This window comes from Filicampus tigris, chromosome 12 (assembly GCF_054856515.1).
Source record: "Filicampus tigris isolate MCC_2025a chromosome 12, RoL_Ftig_1.0, whole genome shotgun sequence".
In the NCBI taxonomy this organism is placed as follows: Eukaryota; Metazoa; Chordata; class Actinopteri; order Syngnathiformes; family Syngnathidae; genus Filicampus; species Filicampus tigris.
Window position 1 is genome coordinate 9,034,964 of NC_141228.1, and position 20,827 is coordinate 9,055,790.

The 20,827-nt window shown below is 41.6% G+C and overlaps 2 protein-coding genes and 2 non-coding genes across 5 annotated transcripts; 3 read left to right on the forward strand and 1 right to left on the reverse strand.

Moving 5' to 3' along the window:
- The first annotated feature begins 1,368 nt into the window (after positions 1 to 1,368).
- On the forward strand, positions 1,369 to 7,920 carry nucleolin (nucleolin multifunctional protein). 2 transcript variants are annotated; one of them, XM_086047810.1, is made up of 16 exons: positions 1,369 to 1,541; positions 2,533 to 2,622; positions 2,692 to 2,800; positions 2,963 to 3,073; positions 3,315 to 3,554; positions 3,734 to 3,904; positions 4,097 to 4,180; positions 4,273 to 4,396; positions 4,627 to 4,763; positions 4,838 to 4,964; positions 5,054 to 5,190; positions 5,287 to 5,410; positions 5,651 to 5,796; positions 6,520 to 6,646; positions 6,749 to 7,065; positions 7,213 to 7,920. In XM_086047810.1, the coding sequence occupies exons 1-16, from the start codon at positions 1,374 to 1,376 to the stop codon at positions 7,275 to 7,277; spliced, it is 2,277 nt and encodes a 758-aa protein (XP_085903936.1). In that variant the 5' UTR covers positions 1,369 to 1,373; the 3' UTR covers positions 7,278 to 7,920. The 2 variants fall into 2 exon arrangements, with proteins under 2 accessions (XP_085903936.1, XP_085903937.1); XM_086047811.1 differs by having other exon boundaries at positions 3,321 to 3,554.
- LOC147138278 (small nucleolar RNA SNORA57) lies at positions 3,109 to 3,245 on the forward strand. The gene has a single exon (XR_015089170.1). It is a non-coding gene; the product is annotated as a small nucleolar RNA SNORA57 (small nucleolar RNA).
- On the forward strand, positions 3,592 to 3,664 carry LOC147138279 (small nucleolar RNA SNORD82). The gene has a single exon (XR_015089169.1). It is a non-coding gene; the product is annotated as a small nucleolar RNA SNORD82 (small nucleolar RNA).
- A 6,829-nt stretch (positions 7,921 to 14,749) lies between the features above and the next one.
- On the reverse strand, positions 14,750 to 18,566 carry b3gnt7 (UDP-GlcNAc:betaGal beta-1,3-N-acetylglucosaminyltransferase 7). The gene is made up of 2 exons (XM_086047526.1): positions 18,336 to 18,566; positions 14,750 to 16,500 (listed from the first exon to the last, which is right to left on the reverse strand). Coding segments are annotated over exons 1-2 (1,242 nt in total). The 5' UTR covers positions 18,338 to 18,566; the 3' UTR covers positions 14,750 to 15,260.
- Positions 18,567 to 20,827: the final 2,261 nt, after the last annotated feature.

Below are 20,827 nucleotides of genomic sequence, written 5' to 3' on the forward strand. Positions count from 1 at the left end.
TTTTGAAAAGGAAAGATTCAAGTTAAACAACTCAAAGCAAATTCAATTAATGTAATTCAGATTCAGTTTTTCAATTTAATTCAATGACTTCAATTCAAGTTTAGCGATTCAAATGTAAATTATTAATATTCAGTTTCTGGTGGCGCATACTGTATTTAACACATATTTGTTGCATGAACTAATGAAGTCTGCTTGGATGGAGGGTGAACATCTTCAAAGACAAACAGAATAGTCCCAATGTGATCAATTCATTGCCTCAAATACCCAAGAATGGCATTTGATAAGGATTCTGGGTATGATTTGATAACCAAATCCATGTGCCAGTTTCACTTGGATCAGGATAACATATCCTCCATCCATCCATTATCTATACCGCATATCCTCACAAGGGTCGCGGGGCGTGCTGGAGCCTATCCCAGCTGTCTTTGGGCAGTAGGCGGGGGACACCCTGAATTGGTTACCAGTCAATTGCAGGGCACACAAAGACAAACATCCACACTCACAATCACACTCACAATCACACCAAGGGGCAATTTAGAGTGTCCAATCAACTTACCATGCATGTTTTTGGAATGTGGGAGGAAACCGGAGTACCCGGAGAAAACCCACACAGGTACGGGGAGAGCATGCAAACTCCACACAGGGAGGCCGGAGCCGGGATCGAACCCACGACCTCTGAACTGTGAGGCAGACGTGCTAACCAGTCGACCACCGTGCCGCCCGATAACATATCCTTTGCGATTTAATCCTATCCAGACCGATCTGATCCAGACTAAATGTTTTGAAATATTGGTCACAGGCTTACCTTTAACAGCCTGTCAGAGCTAGATATATTTCAAGATTATTATTATTATGCACAGCTATAATTGCAATCGAAACAATTCTGAGCTAATATAAATGTGCATTTGCAATGTTTACTTACAACAGTTTGCAATAAACAATCAAAACACGAACATCAAAATAGCTCAGCAAAACTAATTGCAAGCAGTCACTTTTAGGGTTGAATGCTTTTCAGTGCAACAGTAGCTGGTAGCACAGACTGTGCCCCAAGGTACATGTGCTATATTTAAACCACGTCCAAGACAGCTGCATTTCGAAAGCATGCCGTTGGCCAACTGAATGGGCATATGTAAAATGCAGCGTGAAGGAAATTACCCTACAGATGCAAACGATTAATTTCGAGGGAAAAAAATACAGCAACCACTCTTCTAACTTGTATTTTTCAAAAGTCGTAGAAAACAAATAAATAATTGTATTATTTGAAGGTCGTGGAAACAAATAACTGTTTGTTTTCTCCATGGAGGAGAGGCGCGGGCACGATTAAAAGGAGCTCCTGTCCGATTGGACAACACAGTCATGTGGGAGGGTCTCTCATGAACGCGCTCAGAAAGAGAGTAAGGAGCGCGTCCTCTTCTCTGTCTTTCCTGTCCAGTGCCCCATCGTGTAGGCACAGCCACGTGCATGCAGTAGTTATTTCCTTGTTTCATTTCAACGTCCATCTAATTGAAACACACGCTAGCACGATGGTGAAGTTAGCGAAGGTAAGATCAGTTAAAATTAATTTATTTGTAAAAATGTTGGCTTTGCATTTCCAGTTGATAGAAGATCGGTTCCGCGCACGAGGCCTTATTGCTGTAGTTGTTGCGTCTTTAAGAAATTCGATTTTAACCTGCGGGAAATGACATCTTAACCCTGCTAAGAAATTTTGTGTTGAATTAAACGTCTTTCGAATGCTAGACGTGAAACGGGCAAACGTGATATAATGGCACTAAAATGAGCACATCTTCCTGGATTTAGAGCGGCCATGTTGCCTCGCTGTTGGTTGCTAGCGCGGCCTGCTAACGGTTAGCCACTCAAGATGGCATTCATGCGCGTTCTCGATTTGATCCCGCAATTTCGGCGCAGAGATGACCTCCATTTGCAGACGGATTTGTATCGCTCCAATCAAACGACGCTTAAAATGCCGCTGTGAGTAAATATGTTTAACGAACGCACTCAGAGAGGGTTCGCTATTGAAATATATAACGATGGTTCGGCTCTGATGTTACGCGTTGCGAAGTCTTTTCTTTGTCCTGCTTTGTTGTTCTTGTGGTTATTTTAGAAACATCTGGCATTGTATTTTTTTTCGCTGATATCGCATAACATGTATCCCCCGGCATTATTTGTCTTTACAGCATTATTTGTCTTTATAGTGTTACATTAGCTTAAATGCTAACACGCAGGTCAGCAGTGTTCCACGTGGGTTTGGCGCCTCCCCCACCGTCACACACGAGGCAGAACACACGTCGCCCACGCTACGACCCCCAACTTTGCCTCCACACTTAATGCATAAGACCATAATTTATTGAATGTAGCCATGTTGTAAGATCATAATTTATTGAATGTAGCCATGTTGTACAATATTTAATTTAATTAAGATTGATATTATTTTTTTGTAACAGGGCATCCCACAACACATTAGACAAGGCCTGTAGTGATTGTAGAGAAATTTGGAAGTATGAAACTGATTTTATTTTTTAAATCCAATTTTAGGCAGCAAATAAACAAGCAAACCAGAAAAAAGCCCCTCCTCCTCCCAAAGAAGTTGAAGAATCAAGTGAAGAGGACAGTGAAGAGGAAGAGGTGTGGTATCATGTTTTGTCATCAAAAAGGAGAATTAATATTAATTTGCCTGATTGTCATGTTTTGCAGACTCCGCCACCAAAAGTGGTAAAAAAAGCTACACCAGCTAAAGCCGCCAAGGTTAATGCCAAAAATGGAAAAGCTGCCAAGAAAGCAGAAAGTGAAGATGATGATTCTGGTGAGCCGTGGTATTTTAGCAAGCGAAAATGGAGTTACTAGATAAAATTGTTTCCAACATACAAGTTTTGATCAATAACTAAAAGTAAATTAAGAGAAGGCTGCTGTTAAACACATATTTATACAAAACATTCTTGAATGTGTTCATCCTTTGTCTATTCAGAGTCTGAAGCGGAGGCTCCAACCCCCAAGAAAGCCGCTGCCAAAACAGCTCCCAAACCTGCACCCGCTGCAGCTGAAGAATCTGACGATGAAGAAGAGGACGATGACGATGGTATGTCCTGCAAGGCTGTTTTAGTATTTACCCATCCTCCAATTCTTGACAGGCATGCGGTTATCAGTACTCATGCGTGTAATGTACGGAGGGAAAGTAACAACAGTGCTATGTCTTCGGTGCTGGTGTGTTTTATTGTCCACCAGTTCTATCCTCAATCGCTGTGACATGAATGCTTTCAAAATTGCATCTTACTTTGCATGGCGCTTGGGGCAAACTGCTGATTTGGCGTGTTCTCTAGATGAAGAGTCTGAAGAGGAGCCCCCACCACCCAAGAAAGCAGCTAAGTCTGCTGCAAAGGCCCCCGCTAAGCAAGTGAAGGCCAAACCTGCAAAGGAGCCCTCAGATGATGACGATGATGAAGAGTCTGAGGAAGAGGCCCCTCCTCCTAAGAAGGGTGCAAAACAAGCTGCTAAGCCAAAGGCTAAGCCAGCTAAACAGGAAGAAGAAGAAGATGATGAGGATGATGAGGATGAAGATGGTATGCTAATGCATGGGTCTTTTGAAGTTTGTGTGGCTTTGCAAATGATGATCAACAAGGGACTTAATACTGAAATTGTGTGATGTCACCTTACTATGCATCTGATGTCTTGTCAACATGTAGATTGCACTTGGCCACTACTTTGTCCAAATGGCTGAATGGTTTTCTGTGGTTTTCAGAGTCAGAAGAGGAAATGGACACAACACCTGCTCCGGCAGCTGCCAAAGCAAAGAAGGCAGGCATGGTAAAAGCCAAGGAGGAGTCCGAGGATGATGATGACGATGAGGAGGAAGATGATGATGAGGAGGAGGAGGACGACGAGGATGAGGAGGAGGATGATGAGGAAGGGGGTGAGTTATGACATGAAATGCACCTCCTGTTGGGTTGAAACACTAGGGTTCACTGTTACTGTCGTTTTAATAACCAATATGGCAGTCGGCTGTGTGGAAGGGTCCATGGTAATGGAAGTTGTCAGTTAAACCACCATTCCTATCGACTTCAAAATTGAAAGACTGGATTTTAAATGTAACCTTATTTAACAGAAGGTCCGGTGACTCCTGCTAAGAGGAAGGCAGAGGGCAAGAAGGACACACCTCCTGCCAAGAAGGCAAAGTCAGAAGGAGAAGGTAAGGATGTTCTGACTTGCTGATCAAATGTCCCTATGAGTATGACTGACATGTCACTTGTACTAAAGTACATTTACTGTCTTGTTTTAAAGGTTTCTGTCTGTTTGTTGGCAACCTGAACTCAAACAAAGACTTTGATGAAATAAAAACTGCGATGAGGAAATTCTTCACCAAGAATAGCATTGAGGTTGCTGATATCCGGTTAGGTGGATCCAAGTAAGAGATTTTGTTCCAAAGTCATTTAGGTCTGAGCATTGCTAGCACCCGTATAATCTAGTGAGTGGTTTGGGTTATTTTTTTCTTTCACTTTTCCCGTGCTAGTCTGTAGTGTAGAACAAACCTACCTGTTGATGTTTTTGTGACAAATGAACATTTGTATGATTGTGGTTCAGCAGGGCTTTCTCAAGTATCATTTTTAATGTCTCTTGCATGACTTTCTTCAACAGGAAATTTGGCTATGTAGAGTTTTCATGTGAGGAGGATATGCAAAAAGCACTGGAACTCAACGGTAAAAAGGTTATGGGTCAGGAAATCAAGCTGGACAAGGCTAGAAGCAAGGAGACCTCCCAGGATTGCAAGAAAGGTACCTTTGGTTCCAATTGTAAACCTGATAAAAATAGTATGGCATTGTTGATAATGTTGACTTTGTGTCTTCAGAAAGGGACTTGCGGACACTTTTTGTAAAAAACCTCCCCTTTGCTGCCACTGTTGATGACTTGAAGGAGGTTTTTGACGATGCGGTTGATGTCAGGTTGCCGGTTGGCCAGAATGGGTCCAATAGAGGGTACTGTGGCTTTCACTAAAGACTGTAAAAATTCATTTAAAAGAAAAATTACGCAAGCATATATTGAATGTTTCGTGGTCTTTTTCCAGAATCGCCTACATAGAGTTCAAAAGTGAAGCTGAGGCGGAGAAGATGCTGGAGGATGCACAGGGTTGCGACATTCAGGGGAGGTCCATTATGGTCGACTTTGTCGGAGAAAAAAGCCAAAAAGGAGCCAAGGTTCAAGGTATATGTACAGCAAATTAGCTTTCACTTTTAAGTTGTTGAATGAAGTTGAGTATCTACTCAGTGATCTAACATCCATAATTGTCACTTCCTGCAGCTGCAGCCGGCAAGACATTAGTAGTGAATAATCTAGCCTTCAGCGCCACAGAAGAGGCTTTGCAGTCCACGTTTGAGAAGGCCATTTCCATCCGAATCCCACAGAGAGATGGTCGACCCAAAGGGTAAGTAAAGCCTTGGGCAACATCTGACTTGCAGTTTGACTGCACCTTCTCATGAGCTCGTCATAATCATGTCATGATTCTGCATGGATTCACACGAGAAGGAGAGCCAGTGCACAGTTTTTACAGGCTCACCCCAGTCACATGAGGTTACTGCCCATGTCTGCTGTGCTACAAGTGTTTGACACGTGGGGAGCTTATGTAGTGTGAAACCTGCATGGTCATTTTGTCCATCCTCCACAGGTTTGCATTTTTAGAGTTTGAGAACACAGAAGATGCTAAGGAAGCTTTGGACACCCTGAACAACACAGAGATTGAAGGCCGGTCAATCCGACTTGAGTTCAGCCAGAACAGCGGTGGCAGGCCAGAAGGAGGCAGGGGAAATTCTGGTAGGTCTTCAACCGGGACACTTGGATTATGTTTGGTCAGACATAAGGATGGTAATGAATGCCGGTATTAAACTAGACCCGGGGCTGAATTTTTAAAAATAGCAGTCTTGAGAAATTACTCAAATTATTTTATTTCACTTATACTACATGAATGTTATTTTGCACATTCTACCTCTCTGATCTTGTTTCTAATTTACAAAATTTATATTAGTCTAAGACGCTTAGTCGTGCATGTGACTCAAAGTCTGGTACTGAATGAGTTAAAATGTCAGGGGGAACACAGCAAGCATAAAAGAAAATGCATCTCAACTTACAGAACTGTTTCTTTGCAGACCAACAGCATGCTCCAGAATTGTTGCTCTACAAGTTTTTGTTTTTTTTGAAAGTATAAACAGTATACTAGTGATTTGGTAGGTTTTTTTTTATATAAGTCATTGTGGTTGCAAGACAAATTCATTGAAAAGAAAATGTAGTTCTACATTATTTTTGTTTTTCTAAACAAATTACCGATAAGAATATCGTTAACCAGTGTAATTAAAAGAAGTAGTTTCATTAAAATCTTAATACCCATCCCTAGTGAGACATGATGAAAACTTGATCTCCTGAAACTCTGTGATGAGTACAGATAGTCAAGTCCTGATCTGGTCTACACACCTTAGCTTGGTGTGTGTTTGTTAGAAGTCCAAATGAGCCTTAACATTGTGACTGCATTTTTGTTACCAGGTCCAACAAAGACTCTGTTTGTCAAGGGTCTCTCTGAGGATACCACGGATCAAACCCTCAAAGATGCGTTTGATGGCTCAGTGGGTGCTAGGATTGTCACAGACAGAGAGACGGGGTCTTCTAAAGGGTATGTTAAGTGTGAAATTCTACTTGGGCACTGTAACAATGTGTTTTGGATTGCAGCAATTCGTTTGTTGGACATAAAGTAAACTGACTGTTTTCTCTTTAGCTTTGGCTTTGTGGACTTTGACAACGAGGATGACTGCAAGGCAGCCAAGGAAGCTATGGAGGACGGTGAAATTGACGGTAGCAAGGTGACCCTGGACTACGCCAAGCCCAAGGGCGAAGGCGGTTTCCGTGGAGGCCGGGGCGGCTTTGGCGGCGGTGGTTTTGGCGGTGGCGGCTTTGGCGGAGGCTTTGGAGGCCGTGGTGGCGGTAGAGGAGGTCGAGGCGGCTTCGGCGGCCGTGGTGGTGGCGGCTTCGGAGGCAGAGGGAGAGGAGGTCCTCGTGGAGGCGGACGTGGCGGCGGACGTGGCGGCTTTGGAGGTATAGTAAATTTTGGTTTTTGACTTAAAGATATACATTTATCAAATACTATAATTGACCAAAACTTGTTTTTGACAAGTTGCCTCCCAGTTCCCCCTGTAGAGGCTGTTCCAGGAATTGAAATGTGTTAAACTATTGTCTCTTTAGGTGGACGAGGTGGTGGAGGATTTGGAGCCAAGCCCCAAGGGAAGAAAATTAAGTTTGATGACTAAATTTAGTCTTTTTTTCTTTCTTTTTTCTTTTTTTTTACTTTTTGAATGGACTCTGGTTTCATCAGTTTTCAGAGCTTTTGGACATTCCAGAAAGCGTCATTGATAAATATTTAACTGTAAACGGGCATTTTAGCCCTTGTATTTAGGATCCTCCTACTCTACCCGCCCCCCTGTGCCAAAATGGCACATTTGACCTTTTGACTCACGTGAGTACTGAATGTCCTGAATAAGAACCTGCACCGCTCCACCTCTTTAGTTTGTAATTCTAAGAGAAACGGAATGGGTCAGGATCTGTGAAAACTGAGGCTAGTTTTTTTTCCCCCTCTTCCGATACATACATGTGTAAATTAAACAGTTTGTATAATTTCTATTTTACCATTTTGTAAAAAATACACTTGTATCCACATTTTTGTTTTTGTCATTTAGTTTGCTTTAGTCTTACTGTAATGTGTAAAGCATTTTGATAGAATTTGAGTGCTCAAGAGTTTGGTGTAACAGCGATATTGTCATGTTTATCGGGATGTGTTCTGTTAAAGGTGGAGAATGACTGCACCTCCCAACTGTGTAACATATTTGTAGTGTGTTGTTTCCCATCTGAGAATTTAATCGTCTCGATGAATAAACCTTGAAGGTGATTTTTAAACCCGTCCTCATTTCACTTGGTGTGTCAATCTCTGCCATTATTGCAAGCATCAGTGATTCCTTTATACCCATGTTAATTTTCACCAATTGTATACAAGACAAATTATGACTAATATGCCATTTTTGCGAATTTTTAAATTGATGTTGTCTGTCAATTTTTTTGTGCAGCATTTAAGATCGGATTCAATTGCTCAAGTGGTACTTAGTTTGAAAAAAAAAAAAAGATACTAAGATCTCAGGAAGCTGGAGCTGCTGTAATGAATACATCCTGAGTGTGGTACAGTATATATATATTTTTTTTATAACCGCGTTAGAGTCACGCGTGAGTCACAGCTTCAATCAAATGCAGGATTTTACCTGTTGGTGTTGACGAGTTTATAACTACCATTAAATAGCACAATCACTTTATTGCTAACATTAAACTTAATTTCGATTTTGAAATGTTAAGCCGCAGTGAGCATAAACGTGATACCTAATTTCTAATTTGTGAGTTTCCTGTATTGATGATACAACTTTGTCCACCAGGGTGTAGTCTTAACAACGGAGTGCTCGAAGTGAAGTTATGTAGTGCAGTACAGTCCCTGACATGCAGTGCCAGTGTGCATGATACTATAATTTTGAAGTAAATTAACCAGGACATCTCAGTGGGATTTCTGCGACCTGCAATGTTTTAGCAAATCTAATTTGCACTAGTAAATTTAGTCCACCTTCCTAACCTCAGTGCACAAGGTGTTTAATGCCAATTGTGAAGTGCTTGAACTATCATTAGATGCCTGTATTCAGATTACGTGCAGGACTAAATTTTCTTTGCGCCAGCAGATTTCTCCATTACTGTATTAGGAAAATTAGAAATTAACTAGACAGAGCAGGTTTAAAGGCTGACGTTCACAAAAGCAAAAAATGAAATTGCCTAAAGTCGAACCTCCCATTCTGGGTTATCTGGCAAATGGACCTTAAACGTTTTTTTGCTTTTTTGTTTAGCAGCTTGTTAAAAGTACACCTTTACGCCAGGTGCGTGTAACTGTTGAAATTGCCCCCCAAACCTCTTGATCTATTGCCATTTCCAAGTCAGTGGTTCTGTAAAAGCTCCCTTGAGGGGGGAAAAGCCTCTTTTTTTCCCCATCAATTGTTGCTTAAGTTGTTACTAAATTATTGTAATAACATACAGCTAAAAAAAAAAAAGCAGGTAAAGAATATGCTTTACTGTATATCAATTCATATCCAGAATTCTAGAAGAAATAAACTGCAATTCAAACACAAAGGACCATAAAACGTGTAATATTTTTGTATATTATTAAAGGTAGATATTGCCGCTTTTCCATTAGCACCAAACAGCCACACAACTTCCACTTGGGAAGGCCCCCCACCACATCGCCTCCTTTGCTTTTCCATGACAAGAAACGCTGGATGCGATGTGGGCAGGATCAATTGAACTGAGCAACCCTCACGCAGTGAATGGGCTTCTGCCGCCACATTTTATGAGCGGCCAGTCTCGGCCACTATTTTTGCTGGGATTCAAAATGTAAAAAGCATTTGAGTGATGCGGCAACGGCACGGAGATATAGTACTGATGGGAAAATGATGCTTCAAGATGCTTCATTAACCGGTTGTAATTTTTGACTCTAGATGACACTATTGGTTTATAAAATGTGAAGTTAATGCACTTTCAGACCTATGTTGAACAAAGAGTGCCATCTAGAGGAGTCAAAAAAATACAACTGGTTCTTGAAGCATCTAGAAGCTTCTTTGACACATCACTACGATACAGGCCATCAAATGCACAGAAGCTTTCACAAACGAAAAAACTATTTCCGGGTTTCTGCCAGCGAGACACAGCCGCCCGCTCGCCGGCAAGACATTGAACCATATTTACTATTTCAATGTACCATGGACGAAAGAGTGATCGGGTTTTCATGAGTGGCACGCACAGCTCCCAACCAGCGCTCATTCATTCTGAATTGAGAGCTCAGTCTCATTCATTTGGCCGCCTCTACAAGTAATTGGCTTGTCATCCTGACTCTACGGAGTTGAAAGGCCTCCGGCAGTCACCTGAAGCTGCCATCCCCGAGGTGGGGGAAATGCTCCCAACTGCTGCTAGAGATCTCTCACTCAATGGAATTGGACGTGGCGAACGGTTTGTGTGGTCGTGAACATTTTTCCACAAGCGTCATCTATTAGTCTCCAAAGTATGACAATGTCAATATGGTTCACCAAATAGTGTTGTAAAACACTATTTTGTTCATTGCATGTGCTGTATTTAATGACCTCGGCGACGGCTGTCAAGCGTCTCGCTTGTCTAAAACCAGGAAATATGTGTGCGAAGCCGAGTTCCTTGCTGCAACGATGTCAGCCAATCAGATGACAGTAACGATACGGGCCTGCTTGGCCCCAGACTGTCGGCGTTTTAGAACCACCTCTGAGATGCATCTGAAAAACGGTTCCATTGTAACAAGTCAAACGTTTAAGGTGGGGCACGCCTCGAACTGCGGCCTGCAACCAGGGCTATTTAATTCTAACTGGAAAAGTGAACATCCGGATACAAGCGAGGCCGTCACGGTGTGGAGCGGGGCCAACCTCATACTTTTATAAACTGCAGATTCCCTTGCTTGACTTCTCTACCCTAATTGACGTTATGGGTGAACAATAGGCTACCCATATGTCTAATGCAGGGTGTTTGTAGAGTCTGATAGGAAATTTCAATTTTGCAAAGTGTGAACTCAGCCCTCGAACTACAGTACTGTATCTATTAACCGTCCAAAGTTTACTTCGTATTGTCTCGTTCAGTTTGTGTGCTCACTTTGCTGCATGTCTGTGTTCTCTCCCTTCCTCTTTCTGCTAAGTGTGGATAAAAGACACTTTCACATTTATCGTAGCTTTAAAAAAAAGTTTTTGCAGCAGACAAAATGGCACCCATCGACAAACCCCAATTCTAATGAAGTAAAGAAAGTACCTAAAATGTTAATCATTTTCAACCTATGTTTAATTGAATGCTCTACAAAAACAAGATGTTTCATGCTATATTCTTATATAGAATAGTGAATTGATGCAGACAACAGCTGACCATGAGGAATACTCCTTTTGATTTTATCTTAAGCATTAAAGGGACGGTGGGGCCGGTATGGCCATGTTTTCACAAGTTAATTTTCTATATTTTTTGATCAGGAAAATTAAAAGAGTTGCCATTTTCTATTTTATCCATTCATTTTGGAGAAATTAGGAAATAAGTGACTACATGAATAACACCTCTTTTTAATGAGGAAAATGGCCGCGCCCCCTACTGTTCTATCCTTTTTTCGGCCGGAGTCACAGGAGTAACAGATCCCAAACTCTCCATTGGAAATCATTGTACTTTCATTGCTTATAATGTCCAAAAACGGTGATCAATTGGATCAATTTATGTGGACATCTCTACTAATGCCCACTTCAACATATCAAAAGGATTTACCTCTCCGTGGCTGATTTATATGAGAAAAAGGAAATGTGGAAGTGAGCAGAGCTACATAGATTTAGGCTGGGACAAGCGCACACTGCTTCTTTGCTTGAAAAAAAAAAAACCCTGCTTCTTTGCTGATCACGGTTAGGACGGGCGAGGCATTAAACACCAGTCAGGATATTTACAGAGACTGAAGTGGAAATGAGTAGATGTGCACATTTATTTGGATGGAACGTTTTGTTCGCTGTACATTGACGCTTGTTCAATGAGGGCTTAACTCACTCTCTGGCGGCTGCAAGTGGTGTCGGATAACGCACGCGACTGCTTGGGAGGCAACCCCGCGGCATGAAGATCAACGCAGGCTGGATGCAGAGTAAGGAGCTAATGTTGTTGTGCTAACACCTTTTGTTTTAACGACCTGAAGCTAGTTGTTGCTATAGCCGTCCTATTATCCTACCTTTAGCCGGGGAGGGAAGAGGGGGGCGTAAAGCTCCAATCTGCCTGCTGTTCGCTGCAAGCCGCCGTCTCCCTCCTGAGAGTTGACACGAGTTTAGCGTTGCTAAATGTCCGAAATACTACCAGTCGGGGTTCGTGTGCGCATTCATGCTCTTGTCCGCTTCAGCTTGTGAAAGTGGAGGTAATTTGGATTTTGTGGAGGTGATCATGATGAGATCACGTTTTATGTCAATAAATCCAAACTATTGTGCAGAACACTTTTATACTTTCACAGGTTGAAGTGGACAAGAGTAGTAATGTGCATTTGCATTTTGGTGGCGTTTGGTCGCCGTTTTAGACAACAGAGCTGACAAAGCGAGCAATGTTACCACCTTGCCACCTTGTACATGACGTAGACCGATGAGACCAAAAACATGACATAAGCCCAAAGGGGGCGGGGAAATTTGTCGTAAATCTAATCACAAAAAAAGACCTTAACTCACTACAGAGTCTTTTGGGGGGGGGGGCACTTTAGTACTGATGACATTTTTACATGCAAACCTATTATATAAGTGCCAATGTTAAGCTCACCCAAGTGTCTCTTTAAACATTCTCACCTCTCCTTGCGCCAACAAAGTTATTCCTCTTGGGGCCTTTGAGAAAAGATCGAGGGGTGCTGTGAAAGACTGCAGCGCTTTCCACCCAACCTTTTAACTAGACTGACATCAAAAGACTCCCCTGATTTGTGTAAACAAATGTGGTGCTGATCAGCAGGCTACTTTGGGAAACCGGGTGTGTACCCAGTTTGAGTGGAATGGCGTCACTTGAGTGGGAAATTTACCCTGGATGCAGTGCAATTTGGCCCTAACCCATTTTACCAGCCACAAAGCTGCTCACCATAAAATCTAAATATCAATCAGAGAAATCAATGTTTAAAAACACCATTGGTATGTTTTTTCATTTTATTTTTAAGGTTAATATAAAAGGAGTTAAAACTGATTAAAAGGTGTTTTGAGATCACAGTTTGTGGTATAGCCTATTGTTTAATCTATTAATATAGGCAATTGCTAAACATTTGACTGGGGTGGAAGTGTGGGGCGTCAACTGTGAATACTGGGGGTTTACTGTATTAAGATCCAGGGAGAACTAAGAGGTCTAAGGTTAAGAGATGTCTTTCAATAGGTGTGTGTGTTGTCTTGGACTGACAATAGAGAAGAAAAGAGATAACTAAGGGATAAACCTCTGTAAGCTACACCCCTGTGATGTGAAGTGCAACACAATATGGAGAAGATTCAATTTCTCCCTGCTATTGATGGAGAACTTCATTGTACTGTCATGGTTTACTAAAGTATGTTCTAAAACCTATGCTTTAAAAATGTGTATTTACTGTTAACATGTTGCAGCTTTACCTAATGAGCAGATATTTTAAATGGGGGAAAGGACAAAAATATTTTTGAATCATGTGAGTACATAATAAATTGTTGGTAAGTTCCAAAAGATGATTGAAGTTCATCAAAACAGTGGTTTTGCTTTTGTGTTCTTAAAAAAAAAACACACTTTCTTGTTCCAAGCGTGCTGTGATTACTCTCATGCCTCGTGAGATGATGCAGATACAGTATGTACTGTTGACCAATTACAGTAGTTGTGTGACTCCCTCTCCAACAATGTGTCAACATTGGACTCTATTGTTGGATGACCTGTTATATATTTTCCACAAAGATCATGCATGTTGATAAGGGTGAAGACAAAAACTGCTGATATAGGACAGATTTTCAAAGAAAAGTTATGCGTTGACCAAAACAGGACATTTATTTACACTTTCAGATTCACATATAGAATATTGCTTCATTAACATCCACTCCCAACACAGTTCCATGCTTTAAATTAAATATCAACGCCACATTTGACACCCATTTGTCAAGGACAGTATTCTTCTTAAATTAACGTCTTACATATTCGTACCGGTAATAGTTTTAGTACAGTGTCATAATGTAAACCTTCTATCAATGTCATGTCAAGTATATCAGCACATTCAATTCTATGGGCAGTCCACATTATATTTATTTTTGTATTTGACCATTTCCAGTATTATGGGGTAGTAGATGTCCACGTCAGTCACATTCTTTGCCAAGTGCAGTGCAGGACCTCTGCAATTCAAAAATGGATTGGAATTTTTATGCATGTCCAAACAAAGCACTGCATAGTGCAGTGGTAAATACTGCTGCCTGTCATTGAGATGCTGTGGGTTTGATTCCCATAGCCACAGTCCCAAGCCCAGAAAAACGATGGTTTGCATCAAGAAGGGCATCTGATGTAAAAAAACCAAATCAAAGCCCCCAAAAAACTGCGCCAAAGAATCATGTGATTGAGTAACTTGCTTTGGCGACCAACGATGGGACAAGCCGAAAGTCGCAATGACGTGCATGCCCAGACAAATGTTTACCTTAAACATTGGAGATTCAGTAGAGTCTGGATTACTGAGGTAGAGTCATTCTCTGAACTTTTAATTATTTAAGATACTATCGCACACATATATCAGTCCAAGGCAAAGTAATGTGAAATATTTCGTACACTAAAATGCACAGTGGTTGTGTATTGATGGCTTACAGACATTGGCCACTGGGGGGAGCGGGGGGGGGGGGGGCAAATTATCAGCAACTGTCATTTTAAAGTGGAAGTCAACCCAAGCATATTTTTTTCAAGAACATATTCTATGCGACCCCACTAGTTGAAACAAGGCATTCTGATATATATTGCGTTTGTGGAATAAGAGTTAATCCACCTGTTTTTAGCCATCTCTGGGGGCAGCCATTTGGTCACATCTGTCGACTGAAAATGACATCACAGTTACTCAGGGCTCAGCTAACAACCAATCATGGCTCAGCTTCAGAAAACAGTTGAGCCGTGATTGGTCGTTACCTGAGCCCTGAGCACCTGTGATGTCATTTTCAGTTGACAGAAAGTGACAAAATGGCCGCCCCCTGAGATGCCTACAAACGGGTGGATTTTGCTGCTAAACTCATATTCCACAAGCGCAATATTAATCAGAATGCCGTGTTTCAACTAGTGGGACATCTTGAAAAAATTTTTGTGTTGAGTTCCGTTTATCACCCGCAAGTCATTGTCTTCTGCTTAAAAGCCCAATAAACGAAGTACATTGTGCTGTAAATTATGCTCAATGATGGAGGCCCAGCATCAAGCAGGCCAATATCACAAAGATCACTTTACTGTCGTCTGTTGTGTTACCATTTATGCCACAGCAGGTCTTTGAACTGCTTTATAAATACCCCAATTTCCCACTCTGTAATTACGTGACTTTAAAAGAACTTCTTCACGAAAAGCGCGAAACTAGCAAATACTGTCCCAGTCTCTCTCCACAGAAAGAGTACGCACTGCTTGCCTTTGACAATTTCGCCAAACGCCAAGATTCAGCTCGCGTCTCATCTCGCTGTCCATTCCTCGTCCTCGCTAAGCTATAGGATCTCGACTTTTTGCGAGCAGACCAGGTCACTGTTGACCAGATTCCACATGTGTCTGAGTTCCGTTGGGAGCAGTTTGTGAACAACAATCATGCTCCTAAAGAAGCAAGGTTCTTTGTTCAACTTACTGCTTTTGTTTTTCACAAGGCCAAACGTCTTAAAGGCGTTGTGTTTTATCGGAGCGACTTGAAGGACCTTGAGGCACATACCCAAGAAGACATCATCAATGGGGTACAAGTCCAGCGTGTCTGCTACCCAGTGAAGCCTCCGCGCCACGGTTCTATCCATCAGAAACCCCCCCCCACCTGCATACGGAGGGTAATGGGTCTTGTTGTACAGAGCTTGTGGGATGTAGTACTTATTTTCCTTTTTACGGATTGGCCTCGCATTAAAAATCACATCCCCTACAAAGAGATTCCTCGCATGGCTAGTGCTGTCTAGAAACTCGTAAATGTTCTCCACATTGACAAAGACATCGTCGTCCCCCTTGAAGATGTAGTGAACGTTTGGGCAGTAGGTGTGGAACCATTTGAGAAAATGGGTCTCCTTCAGTGTGAGATTGAAGAAGCTATCCAAGAAGCCCCACTGGAGGATATCACCATAGATCTGGTTCTCATACTCCACAAGCTTCTGATGGTTTGCTCTTTCGGCATGGTTGGATGATTTACCTAGAAGGAAAAGCGTCTTTATCCTCTTGCCATTCAACACCCGCTCCTTCCCCCAGGTTTTCCGAATGACCTCTCTGCGGTCATGCTGGGTAGCCACTGACTTGATCACCATGAGTAAATATATGTCCCCTGAGCACTTCTCAGGGTGGTTGAGAAGCATTGGGAAGTAACGACAGTGTCGGTAAAGCATGAACTGCTTGAAATGATCCTCCAGTCCCTGAAACCAATCCTGGCCTGAGAGATTGAGATTGGCGCTACAGTTGGAACTGGTTACATCCCAGGTTGTAGCGCTGTTTACGTCAGTCACACGGGGTTCCTGGGTGGTTGAGCGAGCAGGGCGGGGTGCCTGTTGTTTGCTGGGCTTCCAAAAACTTTTTACCCTCTGAGAAGAGTGTAAAGCTACAGACTTCACTCCCTCTGAGGCATCCATGCGAGCCCGTCTCTCGAGTTGGAACGGAGCCACCATGTTGATGCTTCCCCTCTGGACAACAGTCAGAGCCACCACTGCCAGGCAGAACATGACAGCCACCCTCTTGTACACCTTCCAGCGATCTCTGTTGTTCATCCTGGTCAAGACAAAGGGGAGACATGGCATTTCCTCTGAGCAAGACTGCAAAACACTTTATTGCACCTTTTCACAGGGATCCCAAGGCTAGACACAACATTCAATTGATTGGTCTCTTTTCTCTGTAAGGTTGCCTTCACATGAGAATGAGGTAAGAAAGGTGTTTGTCGTGACATTTTTAAAAGGTTCTACCTCCAGATGACAAAGTTGATGTCAAAATGACAAAATTGACAGCAAGTGACAAAATGGTCGCCCCCTGAAATGGACAAAAACGGGTGGATTTTACTACTTAACTTATATTTCACAAACACAATATGAATCAGAATGTCACGTTTACAATAGGGAGGCTGCATAGAACATATTATTGTAAATACTTTTTTTTTGGGGGGGGTTGTCTTCGCCTTTAAAACTCATTTACTGCCATTGATAAGTACTATACTTGTCTATTATGTTTTACAGCGGGGAGGAGGAGTGTCTGATGCTACTCCACTTTAAATTTTAAACTTAGAAACACATTTACTGATAACCATGCTCAATGTGCAAATTCGCCAATTTGCAGATTTTTTTTTCTCTTTGCTGAAAAACTCACAGGTATTCAACATTTTGTACTCTGGCCACTCTGGCGCCATCTGGTGGTATCTCCACATCAATAACTAAGTTGAAGTGAATTGAAGCGTTTCATTTTGACATAAATAGTGCTTTGACGCCATTTTGTGGCCCAAACCTTTTTAGGTCAATTACTTGCAGAATTTTGCTGTTCGTGGCAGAGCTCCATCCTTATAAGCCCCTAATGAATATCTGGGGTTCTCTGCATAATGACAGTCATAACAACCTTCTGAGAGGAACCAAAAATGAGGTTTCAATGTGTATACTGTATATTTTGCCTTTTCTTTTGCTTTTCATTTTTTCCCAAATGCAAGATCAAAGGGCTGAGCAATGGCGGAAAGCCAAAGAGGAAAGCTGTAATGATAAAAATAGACAGAGCTGGGTATTTTACAAAAAAATTGCGGTTCGTTTATCGCCTTGCACCTACAGCCGGGGCATCGTTCCGCCGTCTGTTTATCTGCCATTTTGTCCGACTGAACCAAATAGTAATCGTCGAGGCCGGTCTGACTATCATTTAAAACGTGCTTTCGTTAGATTTTCCGATTAGCAACTTCGACAAACTACCACTAGTCCTAAAAAGAGAGGCTTCATTGCCATAATATGTTCCCATATTTTATTATCACGTACAGTATACATCTTCCTTTCTGTACCTGGCAAAACAAAGAACTTGCCTGCGGAAACAATATACATTTTATGTACTGTACTATTTTTATTTTTTGTGCATGCCCAATATCAACGTAATATTTTAGAAAAGTATTGACAATTGAATATGTTTTCCCCCGAAAATGTTTTGTGTTAATTTTTTACTATGACGACATTAAGTGGCAATAGAAACTGTTCATCAACATTGCATCACTTGTAGAAGAATGTGAGGAATGCTGTACCACTTGCAAAGTGAAATAAAGCCCACTAATTGACACGTTTCCATCCTTTCATGCCAGGGCTCGTTGCACTCTCCAAAGACAGTCCCACATGTGAGACCTTAGCTCTTTTGTTTCAAATGATGGTCTACATTTGGGGGCCTCCCAAAACTTGATTGAAATACAATTCTGGAAAAAAAAATGCTGATCGAGACAACCCAGTGGAACAATGCTTTTCTAATTTGTGAACGATTTTGGATGGATGAATTCACTTAACATTACAAACGACATTGTTCAATTATGCCTACAATCGTAATTGGAAGAAGAAAAAAAAGTCCAGAAAAGGAAACGATTAAAAAATGACACTTACATTCTGCTCAGATCTGTGGAGCTGTGGAGGTTGATGGAAGGAAACGAACCAATTAACCGTTAATATAGTTCAGCGCAGAAAAGTATAACTGTGAAGACGGTGAACAATTTGGGGGAGGCAAGATGGTAAAATAGTCCTTTACAAGAAAAGTCAACTTCTTGCAACTTATTGCAAACACACAAATCAAAGGAAGACAGAAAGACGTTCGTATGTGCCGTGCAGCTGCAGACTCCGCTCACTCCCCCTCCGGCTTGCGCTTTTCAACGCGCACCCGCGGCGCGCACTGCATCCACGCACTTGTACGTCAGTAGAAAAGCCCACCCAACCAGAACAGTGCACACAAGCGACACCACTCCACGCTTTCATTTATCATCTTCGGATATAATAGGAACAACAATGATTTTCTTTTTCTTTTGTCTGCAAACTTAACTTCTTCAGCCCTACAATGTATGTTTTTCTAGAGTTCTGGACTTATTTGTAAGGCAACAGAAGCAAAGAACAAAAAAACAACAACCCCAAAACAAATAATAATAATATTAAATGTGAAAACTGCAGTCAGCAGTGTTGAATATTAATGTGAAAGTGAAGAGACTTACCTCCCAGGCACACACAGAAATATCCCTTAGGTTCATCACCGCATCATGGTGAGTGTGCCATGCTGTACTTAACATCTATTTTACCTTTGCATGACAGTTATTATGAAGACAGTGGTTCAACCATCCACTGTATTCCATTCCTTGTTGACTTTTGGCCAAATAGGGTCTGTTCTGAGAATACGCCATTATTATTATTATTATTATTATTATTATTATTATTATTATTATTGTTGTTGTTTAAAAAAAAAATAAAAGTAACTGGTAAAGATCACAGAAGAACGGTTTAGTTGGAGGTCACATTTGGGATGGAATTTCCATTACACATGCGCCACAATGACTGACTTAAGTATTATTGTTCAATATGGAGTGGCCAAGGCGCTGTGACATCAGCAAGAGGTCCTGTTGTTAATGAGGAGTGACTATGCAAACTCCAAAAGTTTTTATGAGCCTTGAGGCCTTTCTTAGTCACTGTGTGTCTAAGGCTTATACGGTATACGTATAGGTCAGGGATGGGCAATTGGTGGCCCACAAGCTGCCCCCCGACCACAAAAAAAAATTGTGGAGATTTCTGTGTTGGGGGGAATTTTTTTTTCCACCCCCCCAAATTCTTGGGGGGTTTCTTTGCAAAGAGGATAAAAATCCAGAGGAAAACAGGAAAAATCCAATGATTGCATTTCTATTCATTTCAATGGGAAGTTGAGAAAATAATTTTAGATACAAGTGTTTTGAGTTACGAATGTAGTCATGGACCAAATTAACCTCCAATCTCAAGGCGCCCCTTTATAATATATTTAGAAAAAAAATCTTTTGGTTCACTTTACAAAGTGTTTAAAGAAACATCGGAAAATACAAGTCACTGATGTTAATGTTGAGAGAGGGTCTGGATGGCTGTTCAAGTACATCCTAAAGGTGTTTCATGCGGTTGAAGTCACTTCTCTTCTACACCAAACTCATGCAACCACGCTGAACCTTGCTTTGCGTGCTGGGGCACAGTCATGCTGGAACACAAAAGCCAGCCCCAAAAAGCCTTCCCTAAACGTTTCTCAGAAACAGAAAAATATCTCGGTCAGCTCACTATAACACATTTAGAAAAACAAGTCAAGCGCAAGATTGATTTGGTAACTCTTCAAAAGCTATATCTGAATATTTGTCTATCCAGTGAACTGCATAACTGAGTGATTTTCCATTTTTTTTTTTTTTTTTTTTAGTTTTAATCCAACATCAAAACACAAGGCAAACACAATGACAAGCACAATGCTGGGACCAACTGTGCTCTTCCGCCGCTTTATCAAGTCGAGAAAGGACAGCAACATGTTCTGTGTGCTTCAAAACAGGAATTTTCTCAATCTGAACACAGCTGTGATCCAACCGACCCCCTTCCTCTCCTTCTCTCCATTTCCTCCATGCAACAAGTTATCCTTCTCAGGGCCATGTGCATCCTGTTGCCTGCCGACACTGCTTTTTCCCGTTTGGATTTTCCCCCCCCCCAACTCCTGCAGCTGCAGATCGGCAAAACATTTTTCATCACTGGCGGCCCACAGCCACACTTGTTCTAACTCTTGTCTCCTCATCAAGAGGTTACATGGCAGCACACACACAGTGCAGCTTTTCTCACCTCCATGAGGCATTTGGGCACCTCTTGGGTCTTTGTGTTGCTTTTATAGCCCGCACACATCAGCTTGGTTTCCTAAAGGTGTAGGAGGTTATTTTTAATTTAAAAGATGAAGATAGAAAAACAAGCCCTTCCTAGATCAGATAATGCTGTCCCACTAGATGTGAAGGAAATAAAGACGGATATTTACTCGCTTCTACAGTATAAGATAATAATATTCGGTAACATTGTTGTTCGCTTCCTCCTTACAAGGACATTTTGTTAAATGAGCGCATTGGTCCTTA

Bases quoted from the DNA above. Each gene is read 5' to 3' on its own strand.
- nucleolin (XM_086047810.1), top strand. From the start codon at position 1,374: ATGAACGCGCTCAGAAAGAGAGTAAGGAGCGCGTCCTCTTCTCTGTCT. The intron at 1,542-2,532 runs GTAAGATCAGTT...ATCCAATTTTAG, and splicing joins CGATGGTGAAGTTAGCGAAG to GCAGCAAATAAACAAGCAAA. The intron at 5,797-6,519 runs GTAGGTCTTCAA...TTTTGTTACCAG, and splicing joins AGGAGGCAGGGGAAATTCTG to GTCCAACAAAGACTCTGTTT.